Source organism: Chelonoidis abingdonii, chromosome 4 (genome assembly GCF_003597395.2).
Source record: "Chelonoidis abingdonii isolate Lonesome George chromosome 4, CheloAbing_2.0, whole genome shotgun sequence".
NCBI classification, from domain to species: domain Eukaryota; kingdom Metazoa; phylum Chordata; order Testudines; family Testudinidae; genus Chelonoidis; species Chelonoidis abingdonii.
Window position 1 is genome coordinate 145,442,687 of NC_133772.1, and position 21,716 is coordinate 145,464,402.

The 21,716-nt window shown below is 40.4% G+C and overlaps 2 protein-coding genes across 4 annotated transcripts in view; one reads left to right on the forward strand and one right to left on the reverse strand.

Annotated features, from left to right (window-relative positions):
• The window catches only part of POLE2 (DNA polymerase epsilon 2, accessory subunit), a 33,824-nt gene extending 21,276 nt beyond the window's left edge, over positions 1-12,548 (reverse strand). Inside the window, exons 1-9 of the mRNA XM_075065738.1 lie at positions 12,470-12,548; positions 9,670-9,770; positions 8,741-8,816; positions 7,053-7,130; positions 5,777-5,870; positions 3,709-3,783; positions 2,201-2,284; positions 620-668; positions 117-173 (exon numbers count right to left, since the gene is read on the reverse strand). Of these exons, the coding sequence (XP_074921839.1) occupies positions 117-173; positions 620-668; positions 2,201-2,284; positions 3,709-3,783; positions 5,777-5,870; positions 7,053-7,130; positions 8,741-8,816; positions 9,670-9,770; positions 12,470-12,537 (682 nt within the window). The 5' untranslated portion in view covers positions 12,538-12,548. The remainder of the gene's footprint in view (positions 1-116; positions 174-619; positions 669-2,200; positions 2,285-3,708; positions 3,784-5,776; positions 5,871-7,052; positions 7,131-8,740; positions 8,817-9,669; positions 9,771-12,469) is intronic.
• Positions 12,549-15,483: 2,935 nt separating this feature from the next.
• Positions 15,484-21,716, forward strand: part of KLHDC1 (kelch domain containing 1) — a 63,593-nt gene continuing 57,360 nt past the window's right edge. For all 3 annotated transcript variants that reach the window (XM_075065739.1, XM_032768754.2, XM_032768755.2), the window contains exon 1: positions 15,484-15,789. In XM_075065739.1, the coding sequence (XP_074921840.1) occupies positions 15,682-15,789 (108 nt within the window). In that variant the 5' untranslated portion in view covers positions 15,484-15,681. The remainder of the gene's footprint in view (positions 15,790-21,716) is intronic.

A 21,716-nucleotide genomic window follows, 5' to 3' on the forward strand; every position in this document is an offset into this window, starting at 1 on the left:
AATACTGACTTAAATCATTTGCTTTTTTATCCACCTCAAGAGGGTATATTGTTACAATAATGGTCTGAAGAGAAAGGATAACATTTTAAAAAAGTTAGCATAAAATTTTTTTTTACCTTCTGCCAAAACAAAGCATGACTCAGTATATAAGCCACTGTGGAACTGGTGCAAAGCTGTTAAGTAAAATGTTCTTGTTAGATGGGGATACTGAAAGAAATTCCATTAAAATCTATTTTACAGGTGGTGTAGAGAGTAAGACTGGTTGGGGGCAGTGTAAATGCATTACATGCTGAGTGAGAGTAAGGTGATCAACCTGCTGGTTGGCTGCATGGATAGCATATGAACAGGAACATCCCCCAACTCCAGACAGGTTTCCAAGAGGCAGAATACAAACCCCACTGCAACAAACCTAACCTTATTACAACAAGCCCTTTGTGTGTCTCTGAGCTGAGGCAAACTCAGTTATAAGCATGGAAAAAAGTGGAGGACGGCAGTTGTGTATGTGTACTTTTAAAATGTAATCGTTTGCCTTTTTGAAGTGTGAAATGATACAGTTCTACAGTAATTTTTCTGAAAACCTCTTAAATCCTTAAGTTGTATAGAAAGGATATTGCTTTACTAAGGTCTAGCTGAACAACTCCTGTAGGATCTTCCAAGAAAAATTTTCCCTAAAAAGTAAAATAAAAAAAAAAATCAAAAGCATATCAAAATAATGTATACCTCTAGATCAGGGGTAGGCAACCTAAGGCACGAGCTGATTTCCAGTGGCACTCACACTGCTTGGGTTCTGGTCGGGGGGGGCTCTTCATTTTAATTTAATTTTAAATGAAGCTTCTTAAACATTTAAAAAACCTTATTTACTTTACATACAACAACAGTTTAGTTATATATTATAGACATAGAAAGAGACCTTCTGAAAACATTAAAATGTATTACTGGCACGCAAAATCTTAAAGTAGAGTGAATAAATGAAGACTCGGCACAGCACTGCTGAAACGTTGCTAACCCCTGCTCTAGATCAATGGAGATTGTGCTATCACACTCCAGAGAGAACCAATATAGAGTTTACATTATTGTCAGGGACCCTGTTGACCCCTAAATCAGAGCTGACAACAGGGAAAAAGCATCTCATTTCCCCATCTCCAGCAAGTGCTGCATGGGGCTGCATACTGGGGAAGACATTATGGGAAAATAGGTTAACCCTTTTTCCTATATTTGTTCGGTACCTACTTATCCTTAGACACTGGTTCAGAGAATTCCTGACTCCAGTGGCAATTACCCTTTGCTAGAATGTTGGCCAAAGTAGATCTCACACAAACTCCCAAACCATTCTCACAGAACTGATTACTCAGGCACCAACAGGACCTATTGCTGGTTTCTTCATAACAAAAACAAAGATTTTCATTGTGCTAGTCCATGCCAAACAAACCAATTTCCAAAACCAACCCTCAACCTAATCACCTCTGATTTTAGCCAACAACTTACATCAGTGATAGAACCAGATTATCATTAGGCACACAGCATATTTTTGGCTTCAATCTTGATTTTTAACAAGTTTCAAGACATATAAAGGGAAAGCATTTGATACACTTATTCAAGAAAAATCATGTCAGATGTTTAAATTTAGAGACTATCTCGTTTTATCTTTCCTAGAGACTTGAAACATACCATATTGCAAAAAATGCTTCTAGCTTATGAATCTAACAACGACTTAAGCAAATGTTTTTATTTCAAACATTGCAACCTTAGAGAATTAAAAACAATCATTGACGTAAAATATTTTACAATTTCATCCTTTAACTGCAGAAGTTGTTTTGATTTGTATATCCTCCTTCATTATTGCAAGAGGTATAAAAAAATGAACTGGCAAGTTCAGACATAACATTTCAGGATTTCAGTGGTTGAAGTTGGAACTCTCTAGAAACTGTCTAACAGTCCAGATTTACAGGAACTTGAAGTGCTACAAAATTCTATCCTTTGAAGAGAAAAATGCAGTTATCCTTATGTTATTGACTGTTCCTAAGAAAGTGTTCCATATAGAAGATTTTTCCTGCATCATTGAAGTCAATGGGGGTTTTGCCATTGACTTAAATAGAAGCAGGATCAGGCCATAATTGAGATATTTAAGCCACAATTTTTTTAAATATTGTATTGCTGAAAGCATGACAACTAAAAGACCCCATAATAAAATGTATCCTACCTCTTTTAGTTGTGTTATCATCCCAAGAACAATCACTTCCCCAACTTTAGCTGTATTGCCCAACAGAGTTTCTATTGTTTTAAGCTGGAATCAAAGAGTGAAGTAGGTGAGATTTTAATTACACCTTCTATAAGTCTGTTCTTAAGTAAGCAAGTTAAGTACTGCACAGTACATGCTATAGCTTATATACATAAATTAGTTATAATATGATTCCGTTTTACTGGTAACTTGAGGATACATTTGTGTGTCATACGCACCAGTGTTTAGGGAAAAAAAGTTGTTAATAATGGCTACTATCTTAAAATTGTTCAGTGGGTGAAAGAAAAATGGCAAAAATATGAGTAGTTTAATTTACAAATGGATTAAAATTAAACATATGGGGCAAAATTTCTGCCCTGGAATAAATTTTGTCAATGGTAGCAACACACAGTTATCAGCAGAACAGAATTTGAACCACAGAGCTAGCCCACAAGTCATTTGGTAACACCAGTCGCTTTTAGTTAAGAGTCATGGTTAGAAGGACTCATGACAACACATGATTCTCCAGAGTTCTGGAAATGTGACACAGCTGATAACAAAAGTCCTGTGCAAGGAAGGTGCAGTCTGCATCATTACCAAGAAACTGTATTCTGTTGGGTCACAGATTGGCATTATACTCTAATCAGAAGAAGCAACGTTCTTAGTATCAGCATACGGGTAGAGGGCTAGCTCAGTGGTTTGAGCATTGGTCTGCTAAACCTAGGGTTGAGAGTTCAATCCTTGAGGTGGCCACTTAGGAATCTGGGGCAAAAAATCAGTACTTGGTCTTGCTAGTAAAGCAGGATGCTGGACGTGATGACCTTTTAAGGTCCCTTCCAGTTCTAGGAGATAATAAGATATAAGAGGAGATATACCTATGTTCCTGGTGACAGGGGGGGAGACATAGCAGTCAAGAAAGTAACATGCTAGTGTAGAATTAAGAGGGATTTATCGCAACTGAATTTAGTTCTATTTATTTTGCTCTTTCAAAGCCTTTGCAGTGCTTTCAATATAGAGAAAAAGGAAGGGTCAGGACAGTGGATAACTGAAAGGCTACAATTTGGTACCTGAAGCTCCCATCCAACAGCACAAATAAGGATACAGAAAAAGAGAAAGAGCTTATTGGCAGTAGGCTGATGACTTTATTAGCTCTAAATTTGTGAATTTAGTGCTTATGAAAGTGAGGGACGGGAAAAATATCTCAAGGTTAATGGAAGCAGTGTGGGAAGGTTCTCTGTCTATGCACCTCAGCCAGACCTCTTCTCTTCCAATTAAGAAGTTGTTTCTGAGCAGCCTGCTAGTCATGCTGAATTGAGCCAGATACAAGGATTTTGTGATGTAGAAAGAGATTAAGACAATAGCAAATATTTCATGTTCAATGGTTATAAAAGTCAGGATTAACACTTGGGTATCACGTGGGGAAATATTAATGAATTAAACCACATTGAACATAGACTTCTCCCACTCCAAGAAAATACTAATATTTTTACCTGGAATTTACTTCTGCTGTCATCAGGATGAGCACCAATCGCTGAAGGAGTAAACAACTCATGTCTATGAGTCCTCTAGAAAAACCAAGATTAATGTGATCTGGTTAAAAATGATCACCACCACCACCACAACAAAAAAAAGTCGACTCACTACATACAGACTATATGAAATGCTATTTTTAAATTCTCTTATTCAGTTTCAGCCAACATCTTTTGATTTGGAAACCACAATATATCTTTTAACAAGAATTTACTTCCAAATAATAAACCATAAATAATACCTGCAATAAAACAGAAGTTTGAGAGGTCACTTTTTAAAGCCATGCAAGATGTCTTGTTATATATTATTTATAACAACATTAGCACCTTGGCAGGGAAGAAGTCCCAGTGATGGACCCATTGTATGAAGTGCTTTATACAAACATATAGTAAAGAGGCAGTCCCTGCCCTAAAGAGCTAACAATCTAAAAAGTTAAGCTCCTGCATTAATCTTTGACACTGGGACCTACATTTATCAGGCAATGCTTTAAAAGTGAATACCAAAGAGAATGAAGAAAAGTTTTCAGCTTTACAGTGGTATTTGTTTCTTGTAATGGCTTTTATGCACCCACTAACACGACACTTGAACACCTGACCCAAAAATAAATACAACAACAAATAAAACTGCATTCCAATTGGCAACTCAAACTGCTCTAACGCCATACCATCCCAGCATAGTGCAAGCAATAACCCCACAAGGTCCACAGGCTAATAAATCCCTGACCAAAACAAAATGAGATTGGCACCTCTATATGAAGATTAAAAAATCCCAGCCTTCTGGAGAACCAAAAAGAGTGAGTTACATAACCAAAGCCCTCTCTGCTGAAAATGCCCTGCCTCCAGCAATCAAGAATGCACATCTAAAGCTCTCAGAGAAGTGCCTCAGTTTATCACAGATACCATGATATTGCATAGGAAAAGAGGAGGCATCTATCGTAGTCAGATTCCACATCAGCTGGAACTTCACAGATCAGAACCAACACCTTGAATTGCACCTAGTACACTTCATGGAACCCAGGGATCATGTGCTCAGACCAACAAATTCTACTAATCAGATAGACGCCTGCATCTGCACCAAATAAAACTTCCAAGTGGTCTTCTAGGGTATCTCCCAATAGAGTGCATAGCACAAATCTAACCAGGCTATGACAAAAGTATGGATGGCTGTGAGGAGATTCTCCATCCAAAGGAAGAAAGCCAGAGCCTGGAATAGTACATTTTGTCAATTAAAAGATGACTAAATAAAATCTCTTAGCAAACAAGAATGCCTCAAATATTAAAGGAAGTATGGGGTTTTTGGTCTTTCAACCTGTCAGAGTCCCAGCCCACACTATACTAATGACATTACACTCAGTGAAACATGGAGACAGCCTACATGAGAATTAAAGAGTCACACTCATTCCTCCTTTACGAAAATACATTTCAATTTTTAATGGTTTCTATTAAAAAAAGTCAGAGAAAAGTTTGGTGCATGCTACTAGTTTGAAAAGTTTTTATTGTACCCATAAGGTACGTAGTAAGACTATTAATAGAAAAGCCCTTCCAAACCTGTGCAATATAAATTTATTAAGGAATAAATTCCATCTCCACCTCCTACCCTAACCCCTCCCCCCCGCCATCTCCAAACTCTAGCAGTTTCTATTATGCATGTGATGTTGCCAATGCAACACTGCCTGCAGCATCACTTGAAGCAGTAGCTTGTCCACTGTTTCAGTGGACCTTAAATTTTAAGGCTAAGATAGAATCTGTTTGATGCATTCAGCATATAGTTCAAAAGTTGGTATGTGATTCGTAATGTTATTCACAGATCACCTTTCAAACACAGTAAGATACCGAAACACATCAGAATCCATAATGCCATATAATTTCAAAGGATACTCAATTCAACCTGTAACATATCCTGATTTTATAAGTTTACAACTGTGGCTCACACTAGCTGCTCAACTATAAATGCCTTCCTATACATATATGTCTCTCTCATAACAAGAGATGATAGCATTAAACAAATCAAAATCTTTCTTTCGCTCACCTGCTGCAAGATGGTGTAGCGTTCACGAAACAACTCCGCTTTATCCCTGGCAGTTCCAAATAAATTTGGTGCAGGATGGTTGGTCATTGATAGACTAGAAGAAAGTTAGTCATGATTTATTATTTTTTAAAAACAAAGACCCAATGATATTTTAATCTAAATCTCTATATAAGTAGGAAGCTACAAAGTCTTCAATGTTATTGCATATTTTATTTGGTCAGTGAGGGAGTTTTCTGCTAGGAATGCCGTGTCTTTATATATACACTGAAGATTGCACTCATTTTCTCCCCTTTAACACCAACATCTCTTTGTCACATCTTTCCAGCTGAGCAGCACTGGACACAACTCTGTTTCTTAAATAAATGAAGATATTATCCTTGTTCTGGCTTAGCAGCACATCTTCACAAAACTCCCAGCTCCTGCCAACCGTGGAAACTACAGAGTGGGATTCAGAATTAAAAATCTACAGCAACCATGCAGGATGCTTTTGATAGGCCAGCAGAATCATGAACAAAAGTTAAGAAAAGATTCTACTCTAAAGGAAAATAGGTGTAAATTCCTTCACACATCAATTAGCTATGAATAGATTTTTGTGTACTTCAACATAAGTAACTTGTCTATAGAGTTTACTACAAAATCAGACAAATAGGAAAAAAAAAACAACACACATTTTGTGAGGCATGAAAGCCACTTCATCGAAGGGGATGGATTAAGTGCTATATGGACTTCTTCTGCCCCTCATCAAATACCATATAACAAAATGTTCAAACCAAAAACGTGACAGACAAATACATACAACTTAGGGCCAATATCATCACCAGCAGAACTGCATGTATTGTACCAATCATCACAGAACAAAGATTACCTGTTTTGATTCCATGCTACTGAAAGAGACAGACTTGACCCATGGCCCAGTTGTAAATATATTTACCTGCCATTATTCACCATGACCTTTAAAACAGAGTAACCTAATGAGTTCAACTAATTTTGCATAGAAGTTGGAAACCCTATTTAACAAACAAAAAACTCACACTCTCTCTCTCTCTCTCAAGAAGAGTTTGTTATAATCAGTTTCCTAAAGGCAGTGTGTCCACAACATATTCACTCTTGAATCACATATCATCCATCTTGAATCTACATATCATCCAGCACACAAACCAAGAGTGAAAGTTTGTAGATGGCAATTTTAGCTATACAATAATAAAGGCTTTGATACATGGACAATTAGTAATGTCAGAAAAATAGCAGCTGAGACTCAAGAAATGGAAAGACTTACGGTAGAAACTTCTTCCTTTCTGAATTATAAACATAACGTGGAACATCAAAGGCTCCGATAATATTGAAAATGTGTTCTCTGAAATCACAATACATTTAAAGCTTTATTTGAGAAAAGAACTATTCCAAGGAAACAGCTAACTTCAGTGCTCCACAGAAACCTCGTTTTGAGTAAAAGAACGTTAACACACCCCTTTTGTTAACTCTTTCATTCCTTTTCCTTTCCAGTCTCCTCCTCCGACCACTGACCGTTGTATCTGCATTTTATTTACAGAAAATATTGTTTTTAAATTCTGAATGGAAATTAAAGAGAAAGAAAAGCACACAATTTATTTTCTTTCTTTCACAAAAATTGCCAAATTTTTCGAACAGAAGTTTTCAAGATTATTTATTAATATGCACTGGTACCTAGTTAAATAAAATAGTTTTGGTATGGTCAAGATAATTTTTATGAAGTGGCTACTACATATGCATGCTACTTTTCATACCATTTCATGGAAGGGTTGTATACCACTGAATTTATTGTTGATTCCCTTCCAACAATTAATCTAAGTTTTTAATCCTCTTATAATTGTATCAGCTTCAGAGTTGATAAAAATTACAGAATTGACTTGTAATGTCAGGACATATTGAATCTTACAGGCAGAAAACATCCATCCTTGCCTAAGGGAGAAAATGCCATTGTTATGGAACAACATGTCTTGACGGATGCTTTGTCTTTGAGTTTATCACAGCAGAATTCAGGAGATAAAGGAAGAGAGACTCTTTGGTCCACAGAGCTCTTTTGACTTCAGAGGTACTTTGCACCAGGATCTACCCACACAGATTTCTCTTCAGGATTGAGACCCAAATATGTGAGAGCAGGTATGTGAAACAAACTATTTATGTTTTTACAGTTCTAACAAACAGGCAAAAGAGAACGTATTCCAAGTCAAATGGGGATATGCCCTCATATCTAGGAACTATGGGGTTGTACCACCTTATTGACTTAATTATTTATCTGCTTTAGTCAGTTTGTATTACAATCCCAGTAAACACAATTTTAAATAAATCCTTTCATATTATCTGTGTGTGTGTATCACACAAACATACATAATACTCTCAACAGCCGCAATAATAGGTCACAGTTTTCAAAATTCAGTAACAGTCTAAAAGCAGCAAAGAATCCTGTGCTACAGGATTCTTTGCTGCTTTTACAGATCCAGACTAACACGGCTACCCCTCTGATACAGTAACAGTCTAGTAAAAGCAAAACCGAATAGAAAAGAGCATCATTAAATGTTTCAAGAACAAAAGATATCTTAAGAAATGCAGAAAAATAATAATTTTGATGAGTAATAATGAAAAAGAGAAAGTTCAACTGAAAATGCACAAAAATAAAGTTCATTCTCAAAAATGTTTATTTCTATTTTTGTTGGTGCATATTCAATATATACTATGTATAGCATTTTAATTTCAGAATGTTAGAGCCATATCACAATCCCTACAGATCTATACTTGGGAAGAAAATTTCCTAAGAAAGAACATTAGTCAGTTTTAAATTAAATATCAGAAGACAAAAAACACAGAACAATTATTGTGTTATTAGCATTGCAGAAAACATCTGACATTTATTCCCCAAGAAGAAATCAGTGAATGCACACTATCTAGCCATAAATTTCAAATAAAAATAAATTTGCATCACCGTACATAGTTTCATCTAATGACTGGCTACATTCCTGGACTGCGGCTTCCACTGTGGCCCGTTCAATCATATTAGATGACACTGAAAAGAACATTTCATAAGATTAAAACTATAGCCTATGGAAAATGACAAGTATCAAATTAAATATGTTTCAAAAATTTTACAAAAATGGTTCAATATCCTCCTTCATAGTGTCTCTTAAATATTCTTTACAAATCATTATATTTTCAGTAAGTTATATATGGTACCCTAAATTTTCTATAGCAAATTTCTAAAGGCAGTTCATTAAATATATTTGGCAGAAAGCTACATCTCTACACAAATCTTCATACTGTATCTGTAGTTAATTCACTCAGAATTCAGAACAAGATCATTATAGTTAGTCCCTGTAAGCCTGCCAGAATAGCCTACAGAAGCTTCATATACTGCAGGTTCATTGTTTCAAAAGCTTTTTATATAGGTTCATGTAATTATTCAAATAGGTTAACACAATCTGCACATTCAACAAACTGTAGTCTTCATTGTGTCCAACTGAGATATTTTTATATTTTTGAAGTTAAATTCTATCATTAGTGATAATGCTGTCACTTTAAGAGTGGTACCTCCTTGTGGGGAAAAGTGCATAGTTTTGCTGAGTTCCAAAGAAAGCACAAAATTCCTAAAGATGGAAGCCATGACCTGGAATTAAATCATTTCACTGCTACTGGGACAGTCAGGAGAAGCAGGGCTACCAGACTTCTAAAGTGGCAAAATTACATTGGTTTTTGATGAAGTGATAAACCTTAATATTTAGCAAAACAAGAAGTCAACAGTAAATATATGTAACAGCTTGACTAGAACAAACACCTTAGTGAGCTGTCAGTAGGTTTTTCTTTTTACAGATAACATAAAGGCAGGATTGGTTTACAAAAAAAAAAAAAAGGCTGTTACTTACAAGGCTGTTTTTCAACAGCATCAATGATGTTTTCTATTACATCTTCAAGCTCTAATTCATTGACAGACTGAAGAGCTTCAGTAAGATATTTATTAGCTTCACTAATTGGAATGAAAAAATAAGTTAGCCAAGATAAGAAACTAATATTCAATAAATAAAATATATGCTTTATAGTCACTATTATAATATTGGCGTGTGCACACACAACTGCTATAAGGCTTGTGGTTATTAGCGAGAAAGAGCATAGAAATAATTATCCTGATCCCATCTAAATCAAAGATGCTCTGAAACTGAAAAAGATCCAAGAATAGAAAAATTAAGTATAAAGCAGCAGGCCTTGGTTATCTCAATAGATCCTAAAGGCTGGATACTTGCTGAACAATCCAATGTCCTACCCTATTATGTAGGCTTTTAAGGAGAAGGCAACACGAAGTCTGATCTATCCTAGAGACATCATCATCTTTGGGAAGACTTACTATCTTGACACAGTGGAAGCATGATGCTCTGAATACTATCCGTGGAAACGTTAAAAAGAAAAGGGAGAGAAGACAGACATATAAAAGGAAAGGAAATAAAGGAAGAAAGGAGAGAAAACACAAGGAAAAGTATTCCTTCCACTTGGACCAGAAACTCAAATTATTATATTCAAAATACCACCAACTCGCTCCCACAGTTCTCGAGTTCCCACTCATCTGAAGGAAGTATTGAAAAGGAAGGATAGAAGCTCTCTTCTTACAAAAAAAATTGACAATCAGAGTAGTTCTAAGATGTGTATCTATAGACAGGGCTGTCAGATACCTCACACTGCCAATATAACTATTATTTTGCAATAGAGGGGGGGAAGATCAATATAAGAGATATTTTAAAAAGCTATATATAATTTCACTTAAAATAAGATTTTTTTCATCTGCAGTCCTTCCCTAAAACTCGTACTAAAGGCCAGTATTTAAAGAAGAGCAATTCTGTGATTAATGTCATCTAACTGCTGATCAAAAATTACATTTCTGTCAACAGTATGAACTTCAAAATATTTCACAACATTTAACCCCTGGGTCCCAGGAGCTTTGAACTTAGAATCCTCAGAAATCTCAGTAATGAAATAACTGTAGGACATTGTCCAAAATAATTGTTTTTAAAAATTTATTAAAAAAAAAGAAAAATGTAATGCCCTGCAAAACTGAATCCCCTGTCCAAGCCAAAAGGAAAAGAGAATCACTATTGTAATAAGATCTCTAGACAAAAAAATATGAGCAACAGAACCACATTATCGTAAATAACTGAGCACTGAAATTAGGATATTAGCGGTTGGGGACAAGCCTCCTGTTAGGTTTTGTCTACAGTGGAACCTGAATGACAAAACTTTTGTTGTTCAGGAGTGTGAAACAAAACACACTGAACAACAAAAGTTTTGCAGACAAAAAGCGCCGGTGTGAATAGCGCTTTGTCAGAGGGAGAGCTCTCTTGCAGACAAAGCTACCGCTGCTCATTGGGGGTGGAAGTTTTTTGACAGTGGCAGAGCTCTCTCCTGCTTACAAACAGCGGCTACACTGCGTGCCTTTTAGCAGCACGGCTGTAGTAACACAGCGGAGTTGCTAAAAGGTGCATAGTGTAGACATAGCCTTAGATTTTGTCTAGACTAGCTCTAGGCCTGCCATCAGATCAACCTACCAATGGTGCTGACATGCACAGAATGCTCTACACAGCCATGTTAATTTCCATGAAGAACCTACTTGAAAATAAACTCATTTCCTTTGCAACCATAGGCCCCAATCCTGACAAAATTTAGGTACATGATTGACTTTATGCACTGTGAACCCCATGGGACTACTCAGTGTGGGAACTAAGCACGTGCTTAAGTCTTTGTAGGGCCTAATTATTTGAGATTTAAACCATAGTTGATACATTTTATACTCATGTAAAGGGAGATCATAGGTCATAAATCTCATGCCCAAAAGACAAACACTAATCTGTAGCATGAACCTACTCCTATTCTCAAGGCTTTTATTTAGTAAGCCACAAGTGAGTACTCTATTATTTCTGTTTACAATACTTCTAAGTGCAAGAGAAATAAAAGCCTGACAGCTGGGTTGCAGGAACAGAAATGACACCAGATAGTATAAAGCTTATACACCCCAAGCGTGTCTGGGGAGTGAGAGCAGGACTAGTGGTTCCATACTGAGGACTGTATTTAAAATGACAAAGGATTCCTTCAACCACTAACAGGAAGAGTTTTACTTCTGTTCCAGTATAACACCAACATTAAGGCCCAGATCCTCACAGGTACCCTTCTAACTTCCACTGATTTCAATGGAAGTCAACAGCCTAAATACCTGTGCAGCTCTGGGCCTAAGCCGATAAGATCTGTACCAAGCATTCTCACTATTGTGCAGAAGAGACACTACACCTTAAAGCGCCTGACTGTTGCTGTCTCTAGCCTGGAGAGAAGTATTTTCCACCTCCCCAGATTATTGTATGGGCCCATTACGTGGACTGGGAACATCACTGAGGAATGTGGTTTTGAGTGTCGGTGTCTCCCACTGGTGATGGAGGACGGTGGGTCACTCGCGGGCGGACCAGGCTCTCCCCACTTGGGGCTACCAGGGTCGGGAGGAGGAACAGGGTGGCCTTGGGACGGGGTCGGAGTCGCTGTTGTCAGCCGCTCCCCGCCTCCCGGGCATGGGAAGGCAGCGCGGCATGTCCCCGCCTCTCCTGCCTGGGGTCTGCCGGGCTTCGTGTGACACAGCCACTCTTCCCGCTCGCTCTGTGCCACCCCGCGCCCGGCCGCGGGCCGGCTACTCACGCTCGGAGCAGCAAACCGTGCATCTTGAAGGCAGAGCCCACTTTGCTCCTCAGCTTCTCTGCAGCCATCTTGAACAGTCGGCGCCACACGGCGAGGGTCCCGCCTCTAGGGGCCGGGCCTGGGCCCTGCCAATGAGGCGGGGCGGCGGACGGGACAGTTCAAGCTTTGCTCTAATTCCTCTCAGCCGGGGCCGGCGCGGGGCACTGGGTAGCTCGGATGGGCAGGGCAAGGCAGAGCGGTGCTTGTAGGGAGGGTAACGCTGGAGGCCTGTATCCCCTGCCATCAGCATCTTTGTTACAATCGCCTCCATTCCCAGTAGCAGCAGATTCAGGCCTTGGTTCTGTTCTGGGCGAGGGGGATCCTACACATCATCTCTGATATTGAGCCATGGGGGGGGAGGACCATTTTTGTTTCTCCTCAAAACTCAAAAAAGCAGAATCAATGTATTGAATTAATTGCAGTTTTAAGGCACATAATATTTATTAGAGCCAGTACACGTCTGAGAGGTTTTTACACTCTCCTGTAGGTTCTACACTATCTTTTGGTAATATAAGTGAAACATTTCAGCAGGTCTTTTCACAAAGATGATCTAAGAGTTGGAATTAAACATTTCTTTTTTTGGAGTTCATGGAGGGTAGGGTCCAAAAGTTATTCTGGCCTTCTAAATGTGGCTGTCTAGAAACTGCAGGGGTACCAAAAGAATTTGTCAACCTCTGGACAGTTCTGTCCCTGCCATGGTTTCAGTTTCCCTCCTTCGTTTCCTCTTCTGTACCTGAGAGGCCTGGGGCACAGCCAGGGGTCGAGCACCCCCCGGCACTTTGGAAAGTCAGTGCCTGAAACCAAACATAATTTAAAAACCTCAAAAGTGTTTCCAGGCTGGTTTATGCAAGTAGCAACCTTCCTGTCCCCTATGGGTGTTAGTTTTAGTCAGAGCCGTAACTAGGGATTTTTGTGCCCAAGGCAAGGAACAGGGGCGGCATGTTTGGCTCTTTGGCAGCGGGTTCCTATCGGAGGGAAGGACCTGCCGCCAAATTGCTGCTATTCTTTGGCGGCAATTCAGCAGGTCTTTCCCTCTGATAGGGACTGGGGGACCCGCCAACGAATTTCTGCCAAACAACAGGACGTGTCGTCCCCCTCCTTTGCCGACGACCAATGGCAATTCAGCAGCAGGCAGGGACGGTGCTACCATTAAGCCAAACTAGGCGGTTGCCTAGGGTGCCAAGATTTGGGGGCGCCAAAAAGCGGTGCCCCCAATTTTTTTTTTTTTTTACAACAGTTCCTCCCCGAGCGTGCGGTCACTGGTCCACTTCTGCCTCCCAGGCTTGCAGAACCAATCAGCTGTTTGGTGCTGCAAGCCTGGGAGGAGAATTAGAGAAGGGCTACGTGCTCAGGGAGGACGGGGAGCAGAGGTGAGCTGGGGTGGGGAGGGGCTGCACAGCTCCTGGGGGGGCCCTCAGGGCAGGCGGGGAGCTGCTGCGGGGGTAGGGGTGCCTCAGGGTGAAGGGGGGCGGGGACTTGCCGCAGGGCTGCAGGGCGGGGGCACAAGGTGGACGTTTCGCCTAGGGCGCAAAACTTCCTTGCACCGGTCCTGGCAGCGGGTCCCTCTCGGAGGGAAGGACTTGCCGCCAAATTGCCACCGAAGGAGAGACTTTCTGCACCCCTCATCTTCCGCGCCCGAAGCAAGTGCCTCACTTGCCTTGCCCTCATTACGGCACTGATTTTAGGGTTTCCTCTGACAACACTGGGTCTCTATTGCCTTTCTTTTCATCTAGGGCCCTGTCTTTTGCTGCGTGTGCAACAATGTAAATAGCACCTGCAGAGAAGGCAACACAGATGAAAATAAATTCAACAGAACAAGCTGTGTCACTGGAATAGCATAATCAGAGCTCTCAATTCTTGGCAGGATAAAGTAGAGCTCCAAGTTTATGGCTTCAAGCTGCTAAAGCCCATAACTGGCAGTGATCTACTAAATGTGTGAATTAAACTAATAATAGAAGACAACAAAAACTAGACGAGAAAATTAAAATGGTGTGTAATTAAAGAACGTTTATAACATTTCCTGTGATTTTAGTTTCATGTTGTAGCACTATTAATACTTTTCAAATATGCTGCCACAGGTTTGAAGACACAGGCCCTATGTATTTATACCACTCCAGTTATTATGATACGCAAGTAACTTATCAGAGGTGCTGGGGCATCCCCAAATGTACTCTTTTAAGATTTCCAAGGGTTTGAAATTATTCTTTCCAGATCTTGTGCACCACAGGATTTTACTATTCCATGGGGTTTGTCTCCATTACATGTTATTTGCAACGCTATAAACGTTAGCATTTAAACTAATCTCTAATAAGGAGTAGGATAAATCTATAATGGGGCACAGATTAACCCATATCTGCCCACTGTGGGGTTTCTTGCACCTTTCTCTGAAAACATTTGATATTGGCCATATCAGAAACAGGTAATGGATGAGCTTGCTTATGGGTCTGACCCACTACAGTACAACAGTTCCTTTGTTCCCATTGTGTTTGACCAACGCTGGATGACACAAGGCCACTGACCACAATTTAGCAGTCAGCACAGATTAGGACAAATCATGGTCAGCATCATCTTAAGTGGGCCATTCACTATCACGTTCAAGCACAATAAAATTTTGTAATATAGACAAACCCCTGGTGCACATGCCTCGCGACCCCATGTGATCACTTCTTCAATTTCAAAGCCAGCGGGCCTGGATGTTGGGTGCCTGAGGTCCTGCTGCCCTGGGATTGGGGCGACAATGTGCCCCATGATGAGCTAAGGCAAAACTATGAGACGGTTCTCATTTTGTCCGAAGGGGGAGCAAACCGGCACACCAGAGGGGCCTGCGCCCTCTACATGAGGTGCAAACTACACCCACTTCGACCTGCTACCAGTAAGCGGCCCACTCGAGAAACAGGTGGAGGGAGCAGAGCCACACAGACACGTACCTAGTCCCGAAACCCCACCCTGATCCCGCAGCCCCCCCACTTCCTCCCACGTGAGCGCCTGATTTGGGGCGGGGGGAGAGAAGGAGGCGCTGCCGTGCTGCTCGTTCCGCCACTCCCCATAGTTTGGACCCTCTCCGCTTCCCGTCCGCCTGAGGTGACCAAGCGGCGGAGAGCAGGTGGCGCTCCAGAAGGTGGTGGCGGGGCGCGGTCGTTGCAGTAGTCGCCTCCCTTCCTCCCCTTCATAAGATGGCGGCGCGTGCTCCTGCGTCTCAGCAGTTCTGCGTGGCCGAGGAACGGAGCGGCCACTGCGCCGTGGTGGATGGGAACTTTCTCTATGTGTGGGGGGGATACGTGGTAAGCTGGGAGGAGGCGGCCTGGGGCATCGGGATGGGGTGGGCTTTGTTGCCCTACGGCATCCTGGGCTGGAGCAGCAGTTAGTAGCACCCGGGTTCCTCCGCTGCCCCCAGAGAAGCTACTGCTAACTGCGGGTTAAGCCTTGTTCCTCGTGACAGGGCTGCAGCCGCAACACGGGGGTGGAGGGGGGGGAAGAGGCGTGCACGTTCTTTACGTCAATTCGGTTGCTGATTGGTGGGGCGGGACATCCCGCGCGGGAAGGGAGCGGGTGTTTCAAATCTCAGCTGTCGAACGCTCCTGTTGCTGCGCTGGATTCTCAACGGCCATAACGGCCGCCTAACCGAGGTGAAGGGGCGCGTGCGTGTTTCCTCCAGGGAGCCCAAGGCTTGAAGATGAGCGTGGGGACTTCACTCTCGTCCCAGATACACTTCCCATGAGCTCCAGTGGGGTGTCCTGATAAATATCCCACACACCCCTGTGCCCTATTCACATTTCCTATCTGCTCCTATGGGGAGTGGTTTTCTGAATAAAACACACACCCACACATATCTGGCCCTCTTCCTGTTTCCCATCTGCTCAGGGAAGAGTTCCTTAGCAAAAATGCTTTCATTTGTACCTATGTGCTGTCCGCCCAGTCACATTTAGCAACTGCTTTGGGAGGGGATCCCAAGTAGGGACTCTTGTCATACCCGCCTGTCCCCAGCCACCTTTTCTGCAATGGTACCTAATGTGATTGTTCACTAAGCATGGAAGGTGTAACACAAATAAACCACCCTGACACTTTAGTACACCAGACTTATAGGGTGTTAACTGTCACCAGAACAGAGGCAGCTAACAGGAGTTTCAGAGGGTATAGCTGTGGAATCTGTGCTTGGAGGTAGCAGGACTTGAAGAGTTGTGGATTTGATCTGGCTGTGAGTTCTTTGTTTGCTCTCTGTGTAGGTTCTGCACAGCTGGGCCATAGGTACCTGAGTAAGCAGCTGAAATGGATCTGTTTGTTGGTGCCTTGGTAAAGGCCATGAGGTTTAACCCTTGGAACTTTGATCAGCATAGCTGTTTGAAGTCTCTGAGTAGTTAATTGCTCCCTGGTGGTGAGGGGCAGAGTTGAACTGAGCTAAGCAGGGAGACTTGGTCACTTGCTAGGCAAAGTCAAAAGCCCTGAACAGAGGGTAGCTAATAGGAGAGTTTCAGAGGGAGTTAAGAGAAAGATTGTGAGAGGTTTTCCTTCCAGATTTGATTCTACATGCGATTTCAAGATGGCCAGCAATGAACAGTGTTGATGACCTGTAACGGAGGTACCATTTTTCTTTACTGCCTGAAGCAACTTCCTGTTTATGAAATGCAAATTGGTGGCCATGCTACAGGATTGGAGGGGCAAATGAAGATAGTATTGAGAAGCAGAGGCATTCCTATACAATCAGGTTCAGGAAACACTGGTACCCCAGATTCAAGAAAGAACAGACCTGGCCACGAAGGAGTCAGAAAGAAAGTCCGAGATGCAGCCTAGTGGTTTGTAATGACCAGAAGCAAGAGGTCATGGAAGCATCCTACATGGCTGGAAATAGACAAGGATGGTCAGGCTGTGGCCCTCAGAGAGAAGAGGAGTAGGAAGAATTCCACACAGCCAGTAGTTTCCATTCAATACCAGGTCCTGTTTGGAAACAAAATCCAGCTGGTGCAAGGGAATGGAGAGATGTACAGGACACATCTCTTGATGTCAGCTTGGTCCTACCTATAAGAAAATCAGGCTTTCCCATAAAGAGTTCTACAACTGTCCAAAGAAGACAGATGATCCTTGTTGGGGATTCAGTTCTCAGAGGAATTGAAAGAACATTCTGCAAGAGGCAGGTGGACCCCTCATTCCCAGACCCACCTGCAGCCCTCACCCCCACACCTCAACCTTCTGCCCCAGCCCTGAGCCCCTCCCACACACCAAACCCTCATTCCCAGCTCCATTGGGTCGCAGGCATCAACAACTTTCTTCAACTGGGTCGCCAGAAAACAAGTTTGAAAACCACTGCACTAGAGTGTGGCATTTTGCGCCCATGCTAAAATAAACCTGTTCCTTGGATTTGAATTTGGAATTAAAACTGCGATTAATTTTTTGAATCATGATGAATTTTTTTGAGTTAATTGCATGAGTTAACTGCGATTAATCAACAGCCCTAAAAATTACAGCCCTTATTTCCAGTCTGAATTTGTCTAGATTCAATTTCTAGCCACTGGATCATATTATACCTTTCTCTACTACACTGAAGAGCCCATTATTAAATATTTGTTCCCCGTGTGATTGTAATCAAATCACCCCTTAACCTTTTCTTTTTGTTAAAATAAACAGATTGAGCTTTTTGAGTCTATACTATCAGGCATGTTTTCTAATCCTTTAATCATTCTTGTGGATCTTCTCTGAACCCTCTCCAATTTATCAACATCCTTCTTTAATCGTAGATACCAGATTAAAAAAATTTATCACACTGTTAAACAATAGAATCCCAATTGAAATTTATTAAATATTTTGGATGTTTTTCTACATTTTCAAATATAATGATTTCAGTTACAACACAGAATACAAAGTGTACAGTGCTCACTTTATATTACTTTTGATTACAAATATTTGCATTGTAAAAATGACAAAAGAAATGGTATTTTTCAGTTCACCACTCATACAAGTACTGTAGTGCAATCTCTATCGTGAAGTGCAACTTACAGATGTAGCTTTCTTTTTTGTACATAACTTCACTCAATAATAAAACAATGTAAAACTTCGATCCTATAGTCATAGATTCATAGACTCTAGGACTGGAAGGGACCTCGAGGGGTCATCGAGTCCAGGGCCTGCCCTCGTGCAGGACCAAAATACTGTCTAGACCATCCCTGATAGACATTATTAACCTACTCTTAAATATCTCCAGAGATGGAGATTCCACAACCTCCCTAGGCAATTTATTCCAGTGTCCAACCACACTGACAGTTAGGAACTTTTTCCTAATGTCCAACCTAAATCTCCCTTGCTGCAGAGACTACAAGTCCACTCAGTCCTATTTCTTGTTCAGCCAATTGCTAAGAGAAATAAGTGTGTTTACATTTATGGAGATAATGCTGCCCTCTTCTTATTTTACAATGTCACTGAAAGTGAGAAAAGGCATTCGCATGGCACTTTTGTTGCCATCATTGCAAGGTATTTACATGCCAGATATGCTGAACATTCTTATGCTTCTTCATGCTTTGGCCACCATTCCAGAGGACATGCTTCCACGCTGATGATGCTTGCTTAAAAAATGCGTTAATTAAATTTGTAACTGAACTCCTTGGAGGAGAATTGTATGTCTCCTGCTCCATGGCTTTACCTGCATTCTGCCATATATTTTGTATTATGGTAGTCTAGAATGATGACCCAGCATATGTTTGATTTAAGAACACTTTTGGTGCAGATTTGACAAAACTCAAAGAAGGTTCAAATATCAGATTTCTAAAGATAGCTAAAACACACAACCCAAGGTTTAAGAATCTGAAGTGCCTTCCAAAATCTGAGGGAGGAAGTGTGGAGTATACTTTCAGAAGTCTTAAAAGAGCAACACTCTGATGCAGAAACTAAAGAACCTGAACCACCAACAAAGAAAATCAACCTTCTGTTTGTGGCATTTGACTCAGATGATGAAAATGAACATGCGTCGGTCCGCACTGCTTGGGATTATTATCAAGCAGAATTTGTCATCAGCATGGATGCATGTCCTCTGGAATGGTGGTTGACACATGAAGGGACATAAGAATCTTTAGCACATCTGGCACGTAAATATCTTGGGACGTCGACTTCAACAATGCCATGCAATGCCTGTTCTCACTTTCAGGTGACATTGTAAACAAGAAGCAGACAGCATTATCTCCTGCAAATGTAAACAAACTTGTTTGTCTGAGTGATTGGCTGAACAAGAAGTAGGACTGAGTGGACTTGTAGTCTCTAAAGTTTTACATTGTTTTATTTTTGAATGCAGTTGTTTTTTTACATAATTCTACATTTGTAAGTTCAACTTTCATGATAAAGAGATTGCACTACATTATTTGTATTAGGTGAACTGAAAAATACTATTTCTTTTATTTTTTCCAGTGCAAAGATTTGTAATAAAAAATATAAAGTGAGCACTGTACACTTTGTATTCTGTGTTGTAATTGAAATTAATATATTTGAAAATGTAGAAAACATCCACAAATATTTAAATAAATGGTATTCTATTAACAGCATGATTAATCATGCGATTAATTATGATTAATTTTTTAAATCGCAATTTTTTAAATTGTGTGATTAATCGTGTTTTTTTATCACATGACTGCCCTAGTAATTTTTTACCAGTAAGAGTAATTAACAATTGAAACAATTTACCAAGGCTTATGCTGGATTCTCCACCCTGCCAATTTTTAAACCAAGATTGGATATTTTTCTAAAATATATGCTCTAGGAATTATTTTGGAGACGTTGTATGGCCTGTGTAATATAGAAGGTTAGATTCGATGATCACAGTGGTCCCTTCTGACCATGGAATCTATGAATCTGTGATATATGAATCAATGAATTATGTGCCATAATTTGCCATCCGTCCAGGGTTCCCCATCTGTAGCTCATGTTCCTGCTTCAGAGTGACAGCCCCTGATATTTTAACTAAAACTGTTATTTATGTAAAGATCTTTCCTCCTTGCCCCCTCAAAAAAAAAATCCATTAATTGTAATGCAAGTCAGTAGTAAGGTGATAAGAGGTATCCATATTTTTCCATCAGAGGGCCATATTCAGTTGTGGTGTAAACAAGTGCAATATCACTGAAGTCACCGGAATCTCTCCAATTTAACCATGTCTGAATTTTGTCTGAAATATCCTTAATAACCTTCTGTGACCGAAGTCCCAAAGGAGCCAACTGAGGTCACTCATTTAGGGTGAACTGCAAAGAATGGGACAGACAATCCCCAAAACTGGTGGATATTCCAACACTTAGATTTACCAAGCCAGCACAAAACAGATTCTGTAATATCTTACTGATTATCCAGAAGCTAACAACACAGTTCCCTGAAAGTAACCCAGCCTCAGGCGTCCCCTAGATACCCAAGTCAGATATGATGAAGATTGATGAAAATCTTATTCATCATATAAAAAAGTTCTACCGATACCAAAGGATCAGACACATTACCTCCCAGGTTAATGAATATTTCAGTTCTTACCCAAATACACGCTTATAGCCAATTCTTATTAACTAAACTAAAATTTATTAAAAAAGAAAAGATAGAGAGTATGGTTAAAAGATCAGTATACGTACAGATTTGAGTACAATCTTGAAATTCAAATTCATAGCAGAGATGGAGAGCTTGTAAATGCAGAGTTCTTTCAGAAATAGTTCATAGGTTGTAGTCCAATGTTTATATTCAGGGTCGTCCAGTCAGGACTGGGATCTCAGTCCTTATGGCTTAGGCTTCCCCTGCATGAAGCTTCAAGCAGTTCTGAGATAAACAGGATCAGGACCCAAATCATTTTTTATACAGTTTCAGGCCATCTTTGACAGCGTGAAGTGCTTTGGCAAACAATAGGCATTCATGGGAACTTTGAAGTGGACCCATTTCCTAAGCATTACTGGTAATTACCCACACAGATTAATATCAGGCATTTGCCTGTTTTTCCACCATTCACAGATGATTTGCTATACATTTCTAGGAGATGAATACAGCAATATCCTATGTTTACAGTTCATTTAAATGTGAAGATGTCCTTTTGATCTTTAAATTAACAGAATACAGCATAGACAGGGATTGTTTGATTACATTGTTGATCACTACCAATATATATGTAAATACACAAAAATTCAAGCATTATCTCCCCATATGTCCTTAAGGATTGAATTTCGAGTTATTTTTTTTGCAGGATGCTTAACCCTTTCCAGTCATGCAT